Below are 13,542 nucleotides of genomic sequence, written 5' to 3'. Positions count from 1 at the left end.
GTTTGGGGATAGAGATATGTTGACCAAAGGGTTCATATTTTCAGTTAGGAGGAAGAAGTCTTTGCTGTACAGACGTTGTACAGCATGGTGACCATGGCTAATAATATCTATTTCAAAATTGCTGAAAGAATAGATATTAAATTACTTCACCATGAAAATATATAATAAATACAAGAGATATTGTATACATTAACTTGATATAATCATTCCACAATAGATATATACAGTTGACTCTCCATATCTTGGATTTAGTCAACTGTAGATCAAAAATACTTTTTAAAAACTGGCAGAAACTACTAACAGGTAAAACAAATTTGCCATGCACTGAGCATTATGCTGCGTCCACATGATTGAAGTGGTGGAGGGCACCCTGCTGTGAGCCGCCTCCTCTCCCTGGATCCTCAGTTTCTGCAGCACCTGTATTTTGAGTGTTGTTCACCTCACGTCTCATTTGTGTACTATGTAGTTAGGCCTATGATGGTTGTGTCTATACCGAACATGCAGAGATTCTTTTTTCTAGTCCTCATTCCCTAAATAAGGCAGTATAATGATTATTTATATACCATTTACATTGTCTTAGGTATTATGAGCAGTCTAGAGATGATTTAGAATATACAGGAGGATGCATGTAGATTATATGCAAACACTATGCCATTTTATTATGGGCCTGGGATTTCCTCGGATTTTGGTAGGTCCTGGAACCAATCTTCTCAAATACCAAGGGATGACTGTATATAATAATATAAAATCATTCCTCAGTGTGTACATTTGTCAATAACCACGTTGTACCTCATAAATGCAGAAGAGCTCCTTATCCTGGGTCAGAAGCACTCAGGAAAAATAAAGATCCTGACTGCGTTTGCAGCTGATGGACTCTGAGATTGTTTGCCTCATGAGAGGGTTGGCGGCCAACCCTGAGGCAGTTTCCACTGTGTCTCAAGCCTGAATTTGTGTGTAAACCAGCGTACCTGTCCTCAGTGTTCTCTGAACTCTCTACATGGCTTCACCTCTCAGGCCCAAGCCCAGCCAGGGGAGATGAGCCCCCGTGCTTACCACCCATCTCTTCTGCCTCTTTCCCTCCTTCCCACTGTGCACTGAAAGCAACCTGGGATAGCTCAAGCTTGTCCAGCCCATTATTTTCTCACCTCCTCCCTCAAGGGGGACAAGCCCGGGGCCTGTTCATCACAGGATAGAAGAGTACAAGATCCGGCAGTCACAGGGTTGGTTCTTGAGGCACAGAGGCGGGTCACGTTCCTCTTCAGATCTGGCCGGTTGTCATGCTGCAGAAGTCTGCCTTGGACGTTGGCGTATGATTATTAATGACTTTGTCTTTACGTTCCTTACTTTCTGCTCCGTCCCGAGGACACATGATCTGATTAGATCCCATTCAAGATGAAAACACAAAAGAGCAAAGCGCGTTATCATACACAGGGAGAGAAGTTGCTGCCAGTGATTAAGCACTTCTCACCCCTGCTTCCTTCCACACATCCATCCTGGGGTCATGGTTATTAGTATCCTTCCCCCTTTTTACAAGAAACAAAACTGAAGCTTGGTAGTTGATGGAACTTGATATAGGTCATATACTAGAAGTACCCTGGAAGTACTGCTACATTTCTTCCCAAATATATTATGAAAAGAAGTTCCTTTAAATTCTAGTGGGATCAATTTTGATGAGGGTAGAGGGAAATGTCAGGTCTTTTCTGGACTCTTCTTACGCTGTACCCCTCCTTTTATGTTTTTATTCAGTGGCCCATATGGTGTCCTTGTTTCTGTTTGTGAACACAGGGACTCCCAGGGGACTCTTGGTGGTTCCTCTGTATGTTCTAGAATTCTACACGGTCACATCAGCAGGAAGATTTAGCAGTAGAATTAGTGACAATTTAGAAATAAACAAAAAGAGCATGGGACGAGTGTCAAAAACTTGTATGAATGTGATCATTAACATGTAGGTTGTCTCCTATAAAGCCTTAGTTAATAAGAGTGTTCCATATAGATCTGACCTATTTTGTTTTCTGGCTTACAGTCCCCAAGGCAGAATTACGAAAAGCTGTCATGAGCAAATCAAGAGACTCACGTTCAGCACTGGTTAGCCACTTGCTGTGACTTAGTGGCTGCAAGAGACTCATTTTCTTATTCTGGAAATGGAGCTAATGGCACGTGCCTCTGGGGCTTGTTGGCGGGGTTAAATGACACGGCATAAAGCGCATAGCTTTTTGATGGCATAACACGGGCTCTGAAACCATATTTCTTTTACTAGCTGAGTTAAATCTTTTAAAATTTAATTCCTGAGAGAAATTATGTAGAGTAGTAGCGTATACTAGGGTCTTTTTAAATGAATGAACACCGTGCGGTGTCTGAGAGCCATTGCTGTTCCTATCTTGTACAATGTGATTATAGCAGATTGGCCTGAATCTGTCCCGTCACCAGAACATATCCTCGAAAGGAATGTAAAAACAGCTAAAGCATTCTGCCTTTCAAGAAAAATGGCAAAGAAGAATTGTAGCTAAGGTTACTTTGCTTTTTATCCATTGAGGTTTTATTTTAGTAGGATAACATACAAACTGTCTTTGCATTACATTTTTTTTTTTTCCCCTGGTACATTGCCTGGTAAGCATAGGAACAGAAACGGGCTACTGGGAACAAGTACTGATTGCTCTTTATTGCTCTGGTCAATGGGGTAAATGATTATGCTCAGATTAAAGGACCTGATATGGGGTTCCTTTCCTCTAGTGACATTATCATTTTTCTCTGTTGAGTAACTTTTCCATTAACTGGGCTTATATTGATTCTTACTTAAAAGAAAACACCATAAAAACCTACTAAGAAAGGGAAGAGAAGGAAGTTTGGAAGGTCTTGGCCATGAGACAAAGACACAGAATTGACATGGAATCCTCTCTGCCTTGGGGCTGGGATAAATCCCGGAGTCAGTGAGGCAGCGGGGTGGGGGTGGGGGGGCGGCAGGAGACAGCCAGAGCCCTTCCCCTGCCCTGGAGCCCCTCAGTGCAGTGCCTGGGGTGTGTACCGTGGGAAGCGTCTGCCAGGATGCCGGAGATTTTTAGCTACATCTTATTTTAGTCTCCTCACTATAGATTGATTGTGTTTTCTGTGTGTGGTAGATTTCCAACACACCTTTATTCAAATGTGAGTGAAAGTAATACATTTCTTTTATGCAGCAAACATTTTTTTTTTTTAAATCTGCTCTATATAAATGCATGGTTTGTAAGGCTTGGGAGGAGGGAGTGGGCAGGAACACTTAAAAAATGAATAAGTCATTATGGCTCTAATTTTCACAGACCTAGTAGGAGATTCAAGTCAGTTCTTGCTCAGATGGTTGGCAGTAAACCTCCTGATTTCTTAGTTTTCAGCCTTACTTCTGTTTAATTAATTTTAGACACTTTAGTCTTTTCTTTTCTATTTTTTTCACTCGTGGGAATCAAACCCAGGGCCTCATGCATGTTGGGCAAGTGCTCTACCACTGAGCTACATCCCCAGCCCTTTTTATTTTTTGTAACAGGGTCTCAGTAAGTTGCCAAGGCTGGTCCCAAGCTTGTGATCTTCCTGCCTCAGCCTCCTGAGTGGGATTATAGGCATGTACCACTGTGCTCAGAGAATTTAATCTTTGCAGCCTGTTGGTACAGATAGAGTCAGACCTCAGTACTTGGTTTTATCTTCCACTGACTTTCTGTGCAATTCCAGACAAGCTATTTAGCTTCTCTCAGGTTCAGCATTTCCATCTGTAAAATGAGGATAATTAGTGGCATTTGGAATCAGATTAGGGAGGGGTTCAACTGTACACCTGTCCTAATACATCACTGGGATAACAGATACATCATCTCATTTAACTCAGATTTCTATAGGAAGAATAAGAAAAGTGACAAAATGTAAATGGAGTCTGCTTTGCCAAGGAAGTTGGTCTTATCTACTGGAAGTTTATAAATGCTCCTTGCTGGACATAAATGTATACACACACACACACACACACAGATCTATCTGTCTACCACCAAGGAACACTTTCTCAGTGAATATTGAGAATACTTTCTCATCAAAGCACATTACTAAGGGCCCACCAAGGCAGCCCCACTAACCTGGCTAGGTGTTGATGGTGATTAGTCATGATTCTAAAGCCAAATCAAGCATGAGGAGTTTCTCAGCCTGGACAGTGTGATTTTTATCCATGTATGTGTAACTGTGTAAGAAAAATTATGAGTATCATAAAAATTAAGTATTAGAAGTGTCAGAAAATATATTCAATTATAACTTGTCAATTTAAAATAAAAAAAATAATTTTAGAAATTACCAAATGAGATGATTTCAAAAAAGTAAATGCAGAATCCCAAGAAATGGTATGGTATTCACCTTTTATTAATAGAAACTTAGCCTTTCACTAGTCCTACTAAATAAGTGCTAAACAGATATTTAACACATAGTAACATTAAAAGGTATCAAATTATTAACTTGCTCCCAGCAGCCTTAAGTTCAGGCATGCTAGTATCTTGACCACAGGGATATAGGGAAGATTGAATGGGATAATCCACATTAAAAGTTTATCAAGTGCCTGAAAGAGTTAGAACGTACATATTTCTCACAATCATGGTAATATTTCCTTTGTCCACACCACCTCACTTGCTGCTAAATGAACTTCAAGCTCCTTAGCCCAAAATTCAAGCCTGTGTTAGTCGGCTTTCCGTCAGTATAATACATGCCTGACATAATTAACTTATAGAGACGAAAGGTTTCTTTTGTCTTACATACTCTTTTGGAGATTTCAGTCCATAATTGATTTGCCCTGCTTCTTTGGGCCTATGACAAGGCTGCACATCATGGCAGAAGTGCATGGAGGAGAAAAACCACTCACCTCATGGCTGGGAAGTGAAAGAAAAAGCAAGCAAGAGATCAGAGTCCCACCGTCTCCTTCGAGACCATGCCCCAATGACCTAAACACCTCCTATTAGGTCCCAACTCCTAAAGGTTCACCACCTCCCAATGGTGCCAAGGTGGTGGGGGTGGGGGTAGAACAAGCCTTTACCTTACGGACCTTGGAGGATGTTCCAGATCCAAACTACAGTAAAGCCCAATTTCTTTCCCAGTTTTGTTTTTCTATTGTCACCACACTGCACTGTCACTGTCCCCAAGCTTTTCTCCAACTTTCTTCTGTTTGTTAGTTCACCACCTTGACTGCCTTCCTCTTCTCACCTAATCTACCTGTCAAAGTCTACCTTTTCCTCGGAGCCCCTTGCATTATCTCAGCCCCTTCCTCCCCAAGGGATGTTACATTATTCCATTTGGATCTCACTTATAATTATTACTTTCTGAATTGGTCACCTTTATGCAGCATACTGTGTACTGGAAATTATCCCTTGTGTTGAGAATGTGAAAACATTCTCTCCTTTTGAGCAATTCATGATGTAAGATTAGTAGATTATTTGTTTTGCTAACTATAAAACACTGAGATAAAAACAGTAGTGTACAGAAAAAGCTTTGTTAGTCCGGGAGGGGGCTCTTCATTTTGTCCAGGGCCTCGGATGCAGGTAGCGAGGACCCAGAGGCCTCTTCATGAAAGGGGTATGTGGGCCCCGAAACCTGTGGACTAGGATGGTGTTGTCTGGTGGAGGTGAGGTTGAGGACACTCCAGACCAGAAACAAGAAATGTGGGAGATGCACCTGGGGAGACAGTCTGAGACCCGATGGCCCGGCTTTTGAGGCCAAGGTGAGGGCTTCAGCCTGAATGTTGGTCATTGTTGAAGAGTGGAGTGCTGGTGTCAGAGCTTCCAAGCCCACACGTCCCTGGGGATGGTACTGTGGAGCTGGCCTGGTGTTCGTGTCATGTTCTCTAAGTAGCAGAGGCCCGGTGGGGGGTGACATGATCACACTCCCACTTTGGAAATGCAGCTCAGGCAACTGTATGGAGAATGGACTGAAGGCGAGGCTGTGAGAGCAGCAGGTGAGAGCCGATGAGGTCATGAGCCATGACGTGGCCCAGAAAAAGGGTGGAAATGCTGCAGGTGGAGAAGTGACAGATTTGGTGCGAGGCTGACAGATGCCTGGGGTTTCCCAGTTCAGAAGGTGGTGCTGATCTAAAGTACATACAAAGCCCAGGAGGAGGAAGAGGCTGCGGAGCAGAGCGAAGGTGACGCCTGTGACTCCCGGCCTCGGTGTCCTTGCTCCATAGAATCACTCCTTCTCGGGGACAGATTGGGCTGCAGCTTGCACATAGGTCATGTGTTGCAGCGTGTGAAATGAAAGTGTTCGCAGTGTCAGTGGCGCTGCAGGCTTGGACCTCAGAGGAGAGGGAGGAGATGCTGGCAGAGATGTGGGAATGGCCCGCATGACAGTGAGGAGTTGAAACCATAGGAGCAGATAAGATCACCAAGAGAAGAGAGAATGAAGGGAGATCAGGGTAGGCTTGGATTTTTCTGAGGGTTCAGGAGGCAGAAAAGAGTGCTGTAAATCACCAGTTTCAGGTTCGGGTGAGAGGCTGCACAGCTTGGGGCTGAGAGCGGGTTGTTGGGACAGAGAAGCTGCTGTCACTGGTCAGCATTCAGAGGAGCTCCAATGGCTCTGGACAGACCAGGTTGTAACCCCATGTGGAGTGTGTGGGTGGTGAATACCCATCCCTAATTTTCAAATGTCAATGCTAAAAGCAAAGCAAAACAAAACAAAAGGTGATGTAAAAGTCGCAAGTACATTTTTTTTTCTTTGTAAAGACCAGAAGAGATTTGAGCACTGGGAAGCGTTTGGGTTATTTACTGACAAGAGTGAGTCTGCTCTCTGCGCATGTCTTCCTGCAAGCTGGGTTCCCTGCCCTCCCTCCCGCACAGGATGTGCTCCTTGCTGAGTGTGCATGGCATGTTGTTTTGTGGGGCCTCCAAAAGTAAATATTATGACCAGTTCCAGGAGGGTACAAAAAAACAGCTGATTATTTACATAAAGAGAAACTGGGTCCTGCCTCCTGCAGCCTGGAAACCGTAGTGTTTTCTTAACATTTTTATGTCCACAACCCATAGAACACATAAAGATCCTGACCTGGTATGCATCTCATTCCCACTTGTGAAAAATACTAGCTGTGATGCATTTTCAATCTTTGCTCTATTCCCTATCCTTTCTTTTGCATCGTGTTTTGTTTCATTAAAAATGAAAAGAAATCCTGGTCAAAAGCTGCGTGTGGTGGCACATGCCTTTAATCCCAGCTACTTCAGAGACTGAGGATCAAAAATTGGAGGCCAACCTGAGCAACTTCTTGAGAACTTGTCTCAGAATAAAATAACAAAGGCCAGGGATATAATTCAGCGGTAGAGCACTTATCTAGCATGCATGAGGCCCAGGATTCAATCCCCAGTACTGGAATAAGAGAGAAAAAAAAAAAAAAAAAAGTCCTGGTCGGGATCAGTTTGATCAATGCTGTTCTGCTCCATCCTTGACTGAGGCAGAGATGAACAGTTGCAGATGCATACATTTACATATGAAGACTAGGAAAGAGAACTTCACCTTGCTAGTCTTGGTGGCCTGATCTGTAAAATGGGCATGATTTTACCTGCCCAACTCTTAGAGCTGAATGTCAGATGAATCCTTTATGAAAGGGATTTCTCTTTGAAAAAAAAAAAAAAAATGCTGTGCAGGTGAAAGATTATTGCCCAAACTTAAGTTCTTGGCAAAGAACCTAACGAATTATTTTTCTTTACTCTATTAGTTGATTTCTCACAGAGAGACTTAAAATACTAAATTTCTGTCTGTAGGAAAATTTTTCATTTGTTTATAAGTTAAAAAAAAAAACGTTGTTTAACATTTAAAGAATGGTCCCAACTGTAGTGCCCTATATTCCTTGTGTGTTTAATGTAGCTCTTACCTGTATAAAATTGATCAGAGATTAAATAAGCCTCACTTTGAAAGGACATCAGTTTCTCCCCACCTTTTTTTTTTTTTTTTTTTTTTTTTTTTTAGTAGAATTACTAGGAGAGTTTTCCTAGCACCTATCTTGGTAAGTTAGGGATGGGGTGGCAGGGAGAAAACCTTTTGCTCCTAAGTCAACAAGAAAGTGACATCAAAGCAAGCCCTGGGATCCTTGGGGACTGTCAACTGTCACTCATCTTGAATCCCTTTTGGCTAATTTACAAATAGATACATTTAAACTAGATATTCTTGTGTGTATTAGTGCTAATTAATTCACATATTTTCTTAGTCTCCTGTGGGCTCTAATGTTCACTATTCAGAGTACATGCTCTAGATCTTAAACTTGTGTTTTTGTTGTGGTAAGTTATTTTCAAAGGCCGTTTCTTGCTTTAGATTCTGAGTTGGAGAGATAAGGGGATGGTTTGTGTTGGCAGAGACCAAGCATCCCAGCCTCCCTGGGCCCAGAAGCTGTCATTCCTTGTGTACGAGTTCTGCTGGAAGAAACTGTCCCAGAGTCAATATTTGCATAGGAAAATTTGCCCAACCTACCTTTATTTGATCAGATAAAAGAAAAACTAGACTCACAAATCTGAATAGCTTCTTCTTCCTCCTTCTACCACAGGTTCCTCACTGGTAGGAGGCATGAAGAGGGAAATTGTCTCCTAATTTATTCCCTGACATTAACATTAATCTGCGTATTAAAGGTTCAACAGAGCGAGCATTCCTTTTTAGATAGCTCCAGCCACGCATTTCATGCATGTGACTTCATGGGGTGATCATCAATTCTTGTAAATCCAGATTAAATAAGTTTCTGTTCCCCAGTGGCATATGTGAGCCACTGGCTAAAATGCATCCTTGGAATTGTGATTTTTCAGTATTTCCTAGAAAATAATGTTGCTTATGTGTTATAACATTGTCATTTCCTCACCATCAGAGTATTGAGGTTCAGAGTCCAGCAGAAAGTCTCTCCAGTATGCCAACTGGAATGCCTTAACTAACTTGTGTTTCTCATTCTCTGTTAATTTAATTGTAATGCCAAATATCAGATTTCGAAGTCTGCAAAGTTGCAACAATAAATGTAGCATTTGGGAGCTAGGGATGTAGTTCTGTGGTAGAGGTCTTGCCTAGCATGCAGAAGGCCTTTGGTTTGATCCCCAGCACCACAAAATGGAAGAATGAGAGAACAAAGCAAGCATTGTGTTGTGGAAAAGCTAGAAAAAAAGAACTGACTTTTTATCCGAAGTTTGCTTTTATATTTGTATAATCTTCCTGTAATTCTTTTTCTTTCTTTCTTTCTTTTTTTTTTCTTTATTTTGTTTTTAACTTCCATGTACCATTTACTTTTATTCTGAAATTTCAATGTTTTAAATGATGGGAATGAACAACTTGGGTATCACTAGTAACTGTAACTGTTTCTTTATATTAAGAATCATGCCTAAATCTCAACAACATGTAGTGTTAACTCTCAGTCCTAAAAGTGTTATTCATTGTCCTAAATGTTCTATGTCCTAGGTTAATAAGGCAAGAAAGAGAAAGAAATGTTTACACCCCAAAACACTGTTGTTTTAAAACAAAACAAAAAAGTGAATTTAGTAGATTAAAATAGCCCAGAATTTAATTTTCTTCATCATTCATCGAAACTAAAGCTTAGAGCAAAAATTCAAAAGCACAAATGAAATGCCAAGACACAGCTGGTCTTCATGTGCCATGATCCAGCTTGCCATCTAGGATAGTACTTCTGATTTCAATTGATTGAGGGAAGTTCCTCATTTCTACAGCCCTCTGCCATTTTAAGTAGAGTTTAGATGTTATTCTAGATTTTGTTTTTCCTTTGTTATTCTCACCTCTAGCTTTTCCAAGAAAACATGAGTGCTTTTCTTCATTCTGAAGTTTCTTCCTAAACTGGGCAACAGTAGCACCAGGGGCCCCTTTTGAACAAGTATGAATGGCACTTTTTTTTTTTCCCCCTCCTGAAAACAGGAGAAAAGTTTCTGCCGCCTTACACTGTTCCTGCTGACCTATAGATGCTCAACTGCAGGACTTACCCTAGTGGTCTGTGGGCTTCAACAGAATTTTCCTTCCTTCATCTTTCACAAATAGCTTAGAAAAAAGTAGCTTATTATGTAAGTAGATGTAGTCAAGTAGTGCCATTGTGGTCCCTTGGGGATGAATTGTTGGTCCCAGTTAGGGCTTGCTGTGGGGTGCTGTATTCACAGCACTGTAGGGGGCTCTAATGCTGAGTGCCAAACCCTGGGCATGAAAGGCATACAAAAGCAAAAGGCACATAAAATGTTATTCTAAAAACTACAGAGCAGAGAGCAAATATTTAAAAGTACTCAAAATAATGCAAAGTGAATCCATAAGTAAAGCAGGTTACTCACTGTTAACTAGGTTGCTGTGCTTTTGATGGAGAAGGCAGAAAGGGTAAATGTTATGGTGTATAGAAGGAATAACTTACCTGCTTAGAAGAGATCACTGACTGCTGCCTCTCCCTCTTCTCATCTCCTGCATTCAGTTCACTGGAAAGTTGTGTCCATTCTGTGTTAAACAATAACAACAACAATAAAAACTCAAGTCCTGAGTTTCTCTTGCTCATTGTCACCTTCTGGTCTGAGCCCTTGTCCTTTCTAGGCAGAATGGTAGCAACAGTCACCTAACTGGTCCCCCTGCTTCCATTTGATTCTCTTGATTCTGTTCTCCACGAATAAGCCAAAAAGAACATTGGAACACATATATCAAATCATGCAATTCCTCAGGTAAAATTATTTAATGGTTCCTCAGGTTCTTAAGATCAAATCTAAATTTACTGTGGCCTGTACTCCTTCAGGATTGGCTCATGTCACTGTCCCCTGCCATGGGTAGCTTCATTCATCTCAACCTTCAGGTCTGAGCCCCAGTATCACTTTCTTAAAGAAGCACCACCCATGACCTTCTCTGTACAGGGACCTCTGCTAGTTGGTCTTCTGCCATGCCCCCCCTTGCCCCTTTCTTTCTTTCCCGTTCCTGGGAATTGAACCCAGGTTTGCTTTACCACTGAGCTAATTTTTATTTTGAGACAGGGTCTCACTAAGTTGCCCAGGCTGACCTTGAACTTTCAGCCTTCCTACTGGAGCCTCCTGAGTCGCTGGGATGATAGGCATGTGCCATTGCACCCCTCTTTGTTCTTTTAAGGCCCTTATTGTGACTTTCAATTTCATCTTATTTTTTAAAATTCTCATTTACAGTAGTAGGTGTTATTGACTATTTTCCCAGATGATATGTATGCTTCGTGGAGCTTATCTGCCTTACTCATAGGAAGGGGCAGGCACATAGTAGGTTCTTAGTAAATAGTAGTTAAAATGAAAGAACAGGTTATATAGAGAGAAAAGTTATCCAGTCATCACATTTTGATCTGAGTTACATAAAATACATTTTCTTGTTGAATGTTAGTATGAAGATGGGGATTTAGAGGAAGGTAGAATGTTAGAGGACGGCTTTCTGTGATGAGCTGTTCACTTAGTAAGATAAACAATACATAGGCCCACACCTGGCACTTGTTTTTATACTTTTTGAGACTGATTATTTTAGCAGTTGTGCCCAAGCTGGACTAGATAAGGAAGAGGTTGAAATCAAGAGCTTAGTGTAGGAGGTCATTGCAACAGCGAGTGAAGGGAGATAAGGACTTGGACAGGGAGAAGCTGGTGAACAGAGAGGTAGAGTCAGGACTCAGTTTAGAATTTTGTAGTAACAGTGCACCAAGCAACCAAGATATAAAATGTTGTGTTTCCTTTACTGTATGACATTTACACTGCCTTCCAGAAAACCTCATTCAAAAAAGGAAAAAAAAAAAAAAAAAAGGTTCCTCTCAACTGAAATGAATAGAAGCCTTTATCTGTACCCCAGGTTCCCTTTGGTGAAGCACAACACTGATATGATGTCAGGTTGGATTTAGGTGAAGAACTGAGATTAAATTTTCCTGCTGCCATTGATTTAATAGATGATATCATGTACATGAAAAATATCTAGTGATGTATTTAACTTTTCATCCAAATATCAAGAAATTGTAAACTAAAAAAATAAAAAAAGAAATAGTGCTGCTATTTACATTTTATGAATCTACCTAGCATCATTTTTCCTGCCAAATTGCTACCTGAAAGAAAATTACATGAAGGATTTTTCTTATGGTGCTACAATTTGTTTTCTCTTGTTCTTTTTCTTTAAGCAGTTGAACAGGATGATGAGGACGGTGACAAACGTGTGGCTGAGACAGAAGCTGAGGGGACTCTGAATCCTCAGGTACTGTCAGTTCTGCGGCAGGTCCTTGCTCTGCCTTCCTCTGGTCAGGGTGGTGAAATGGTATAGGTGTTTGCAAAAGATACATATTTTACCTTTTGTGTTCTGTAAATAGCCATTTGGTGGGAATAAAGTACTTAGTTTTGGTATGTAAGTATTTCACAAGAAGGACCCTGAATTGCCAATCTCCTTTATAAAGGTTTCACTCTGCAGTTTCAGTTACCCACTGTCTATCCAAAAATACTAAATGGAAATGTCCAGAAATAAGCAATTTATAATGATATTTGTTTTGGTTTTTGTAGTGCTGGGCTGGAGATGGAACCCAGGGCCTCATACATGCTAAGCAAGTACTCTGTCACTTAGCTACATCTCCAGCCCAACTATTAGTTTTAAATTGTGTTCTACTCTGGGTAGTAAGATGAAATCTGGTGCTGTCTGGCTCTGTCCTCCCAAGGATTTGAGTCATGCCTTTGTCCACTGTATCCATGCTGTATATACTACCTACCTGTTTGTCACTCAGTAACTATCTCAACTATCAGGTGAACTGTCAAGGTCCCACATGACTTGTGTTTAAGTAACCCTTACACAGCAGGCTAACACCATGTCACAGTGCCTGTGTCATTCACCTCATCTCACATCATCACAAGGAAAAGAGTGAATACAGTAAATAAGATATCTTGAGAAAGACCCCATTCCTATCATTTTTGTAGTATAGTTACCATTGTCCTATTTTATCATTAGTTATTGTTGTTAATCTCTTACTGAGACTGATTTATAAAATCTGAAGTCTGTGATTATGTAGGAGGAAACAGTTTATCATAGGTATGTGTGCATACTTTGCAAGAAAAAGATTTAGTAGACATGGGAACAGTAGTAGTAGCCGTGGTTTCAGTATCCGCCAGGGAACTCTTGACATGTCCCCTGCAGATAAAGGGGAACTACTGTATTATGAGAGATAGCCCATTTTCCAGAGAAAGCAAGAAAATAAAGCAGAGACCTGGAGAGAGAGGCCACCCTTAGGGCAGACCTTCCTGTGAAGAAGGCAGAGGTACATGGGCAGCTGATGGCACCAACAGCCACAGCTGTCCCTACAAATGAGCTCTATGCCTCTACTGCCAGAGATGCTATGCTCCATGCTATGACGTGGTCACTAAGCCACGGCATGCGGGTGTGCTTTGGTGGCAGCTTGTTCTCTAGACACCATTGTGACATAAACACTCAGGACACCCTATGGCTGTCAAAAACTTTATATCAAAGTGGCATATCTGAAGATTCATAGCCTGGTTGACCTACTGCCCTTCACCTTGACGTTTCTAAATCTGTTGATTCTGGTTAGAATAGTCCCATTACAAAAAAGGCACACTCATACATTGCTGGTGGGGC

At 41.3% G+C, this 13,542-nt stretch overlaps 1 protein-coding gene across 1 annotated transcript in view; it reads left to right on the top strand.

Moving 5' to 3' along the window:
* The window catches only part of RAPGEF5 (Rap guanine nucleotide exchange factor 5), a 225,092-nt gene that overhangs the window by 99,905 nt on the left and 111,645 nt on the right, over positions 1-13,542 (top strand). Inside the window, exon 8 of the mRNA XM_079151937.1 lies at positions 12,089-12,162. Within this exon, the coding sequence (XP_079008063.1) occupies positions 12,089-12,162 (74 nt within the window). The remainder of the gene's footprint in view (positions 1-12,088; positions 12,163-13,542) is intronic.

This window comes from Sciurus vulgaris, assembly GCF_902686455.1.
Source record: "Sciurus vulgaris genome assembly, chromosome: 8".
Classification (NCBI taxonomy): Eukaryota; Metazoa; Chordata; class Mammalia; order Rodentia; family Sciuridae; genus Sciurus; species Sciurus vulgaris.
The sequence above is the reverse complement of the archived record's forward strand: the minus strand, read 5'-3'. Positions and strand labels throughout refer to the sequence as shown.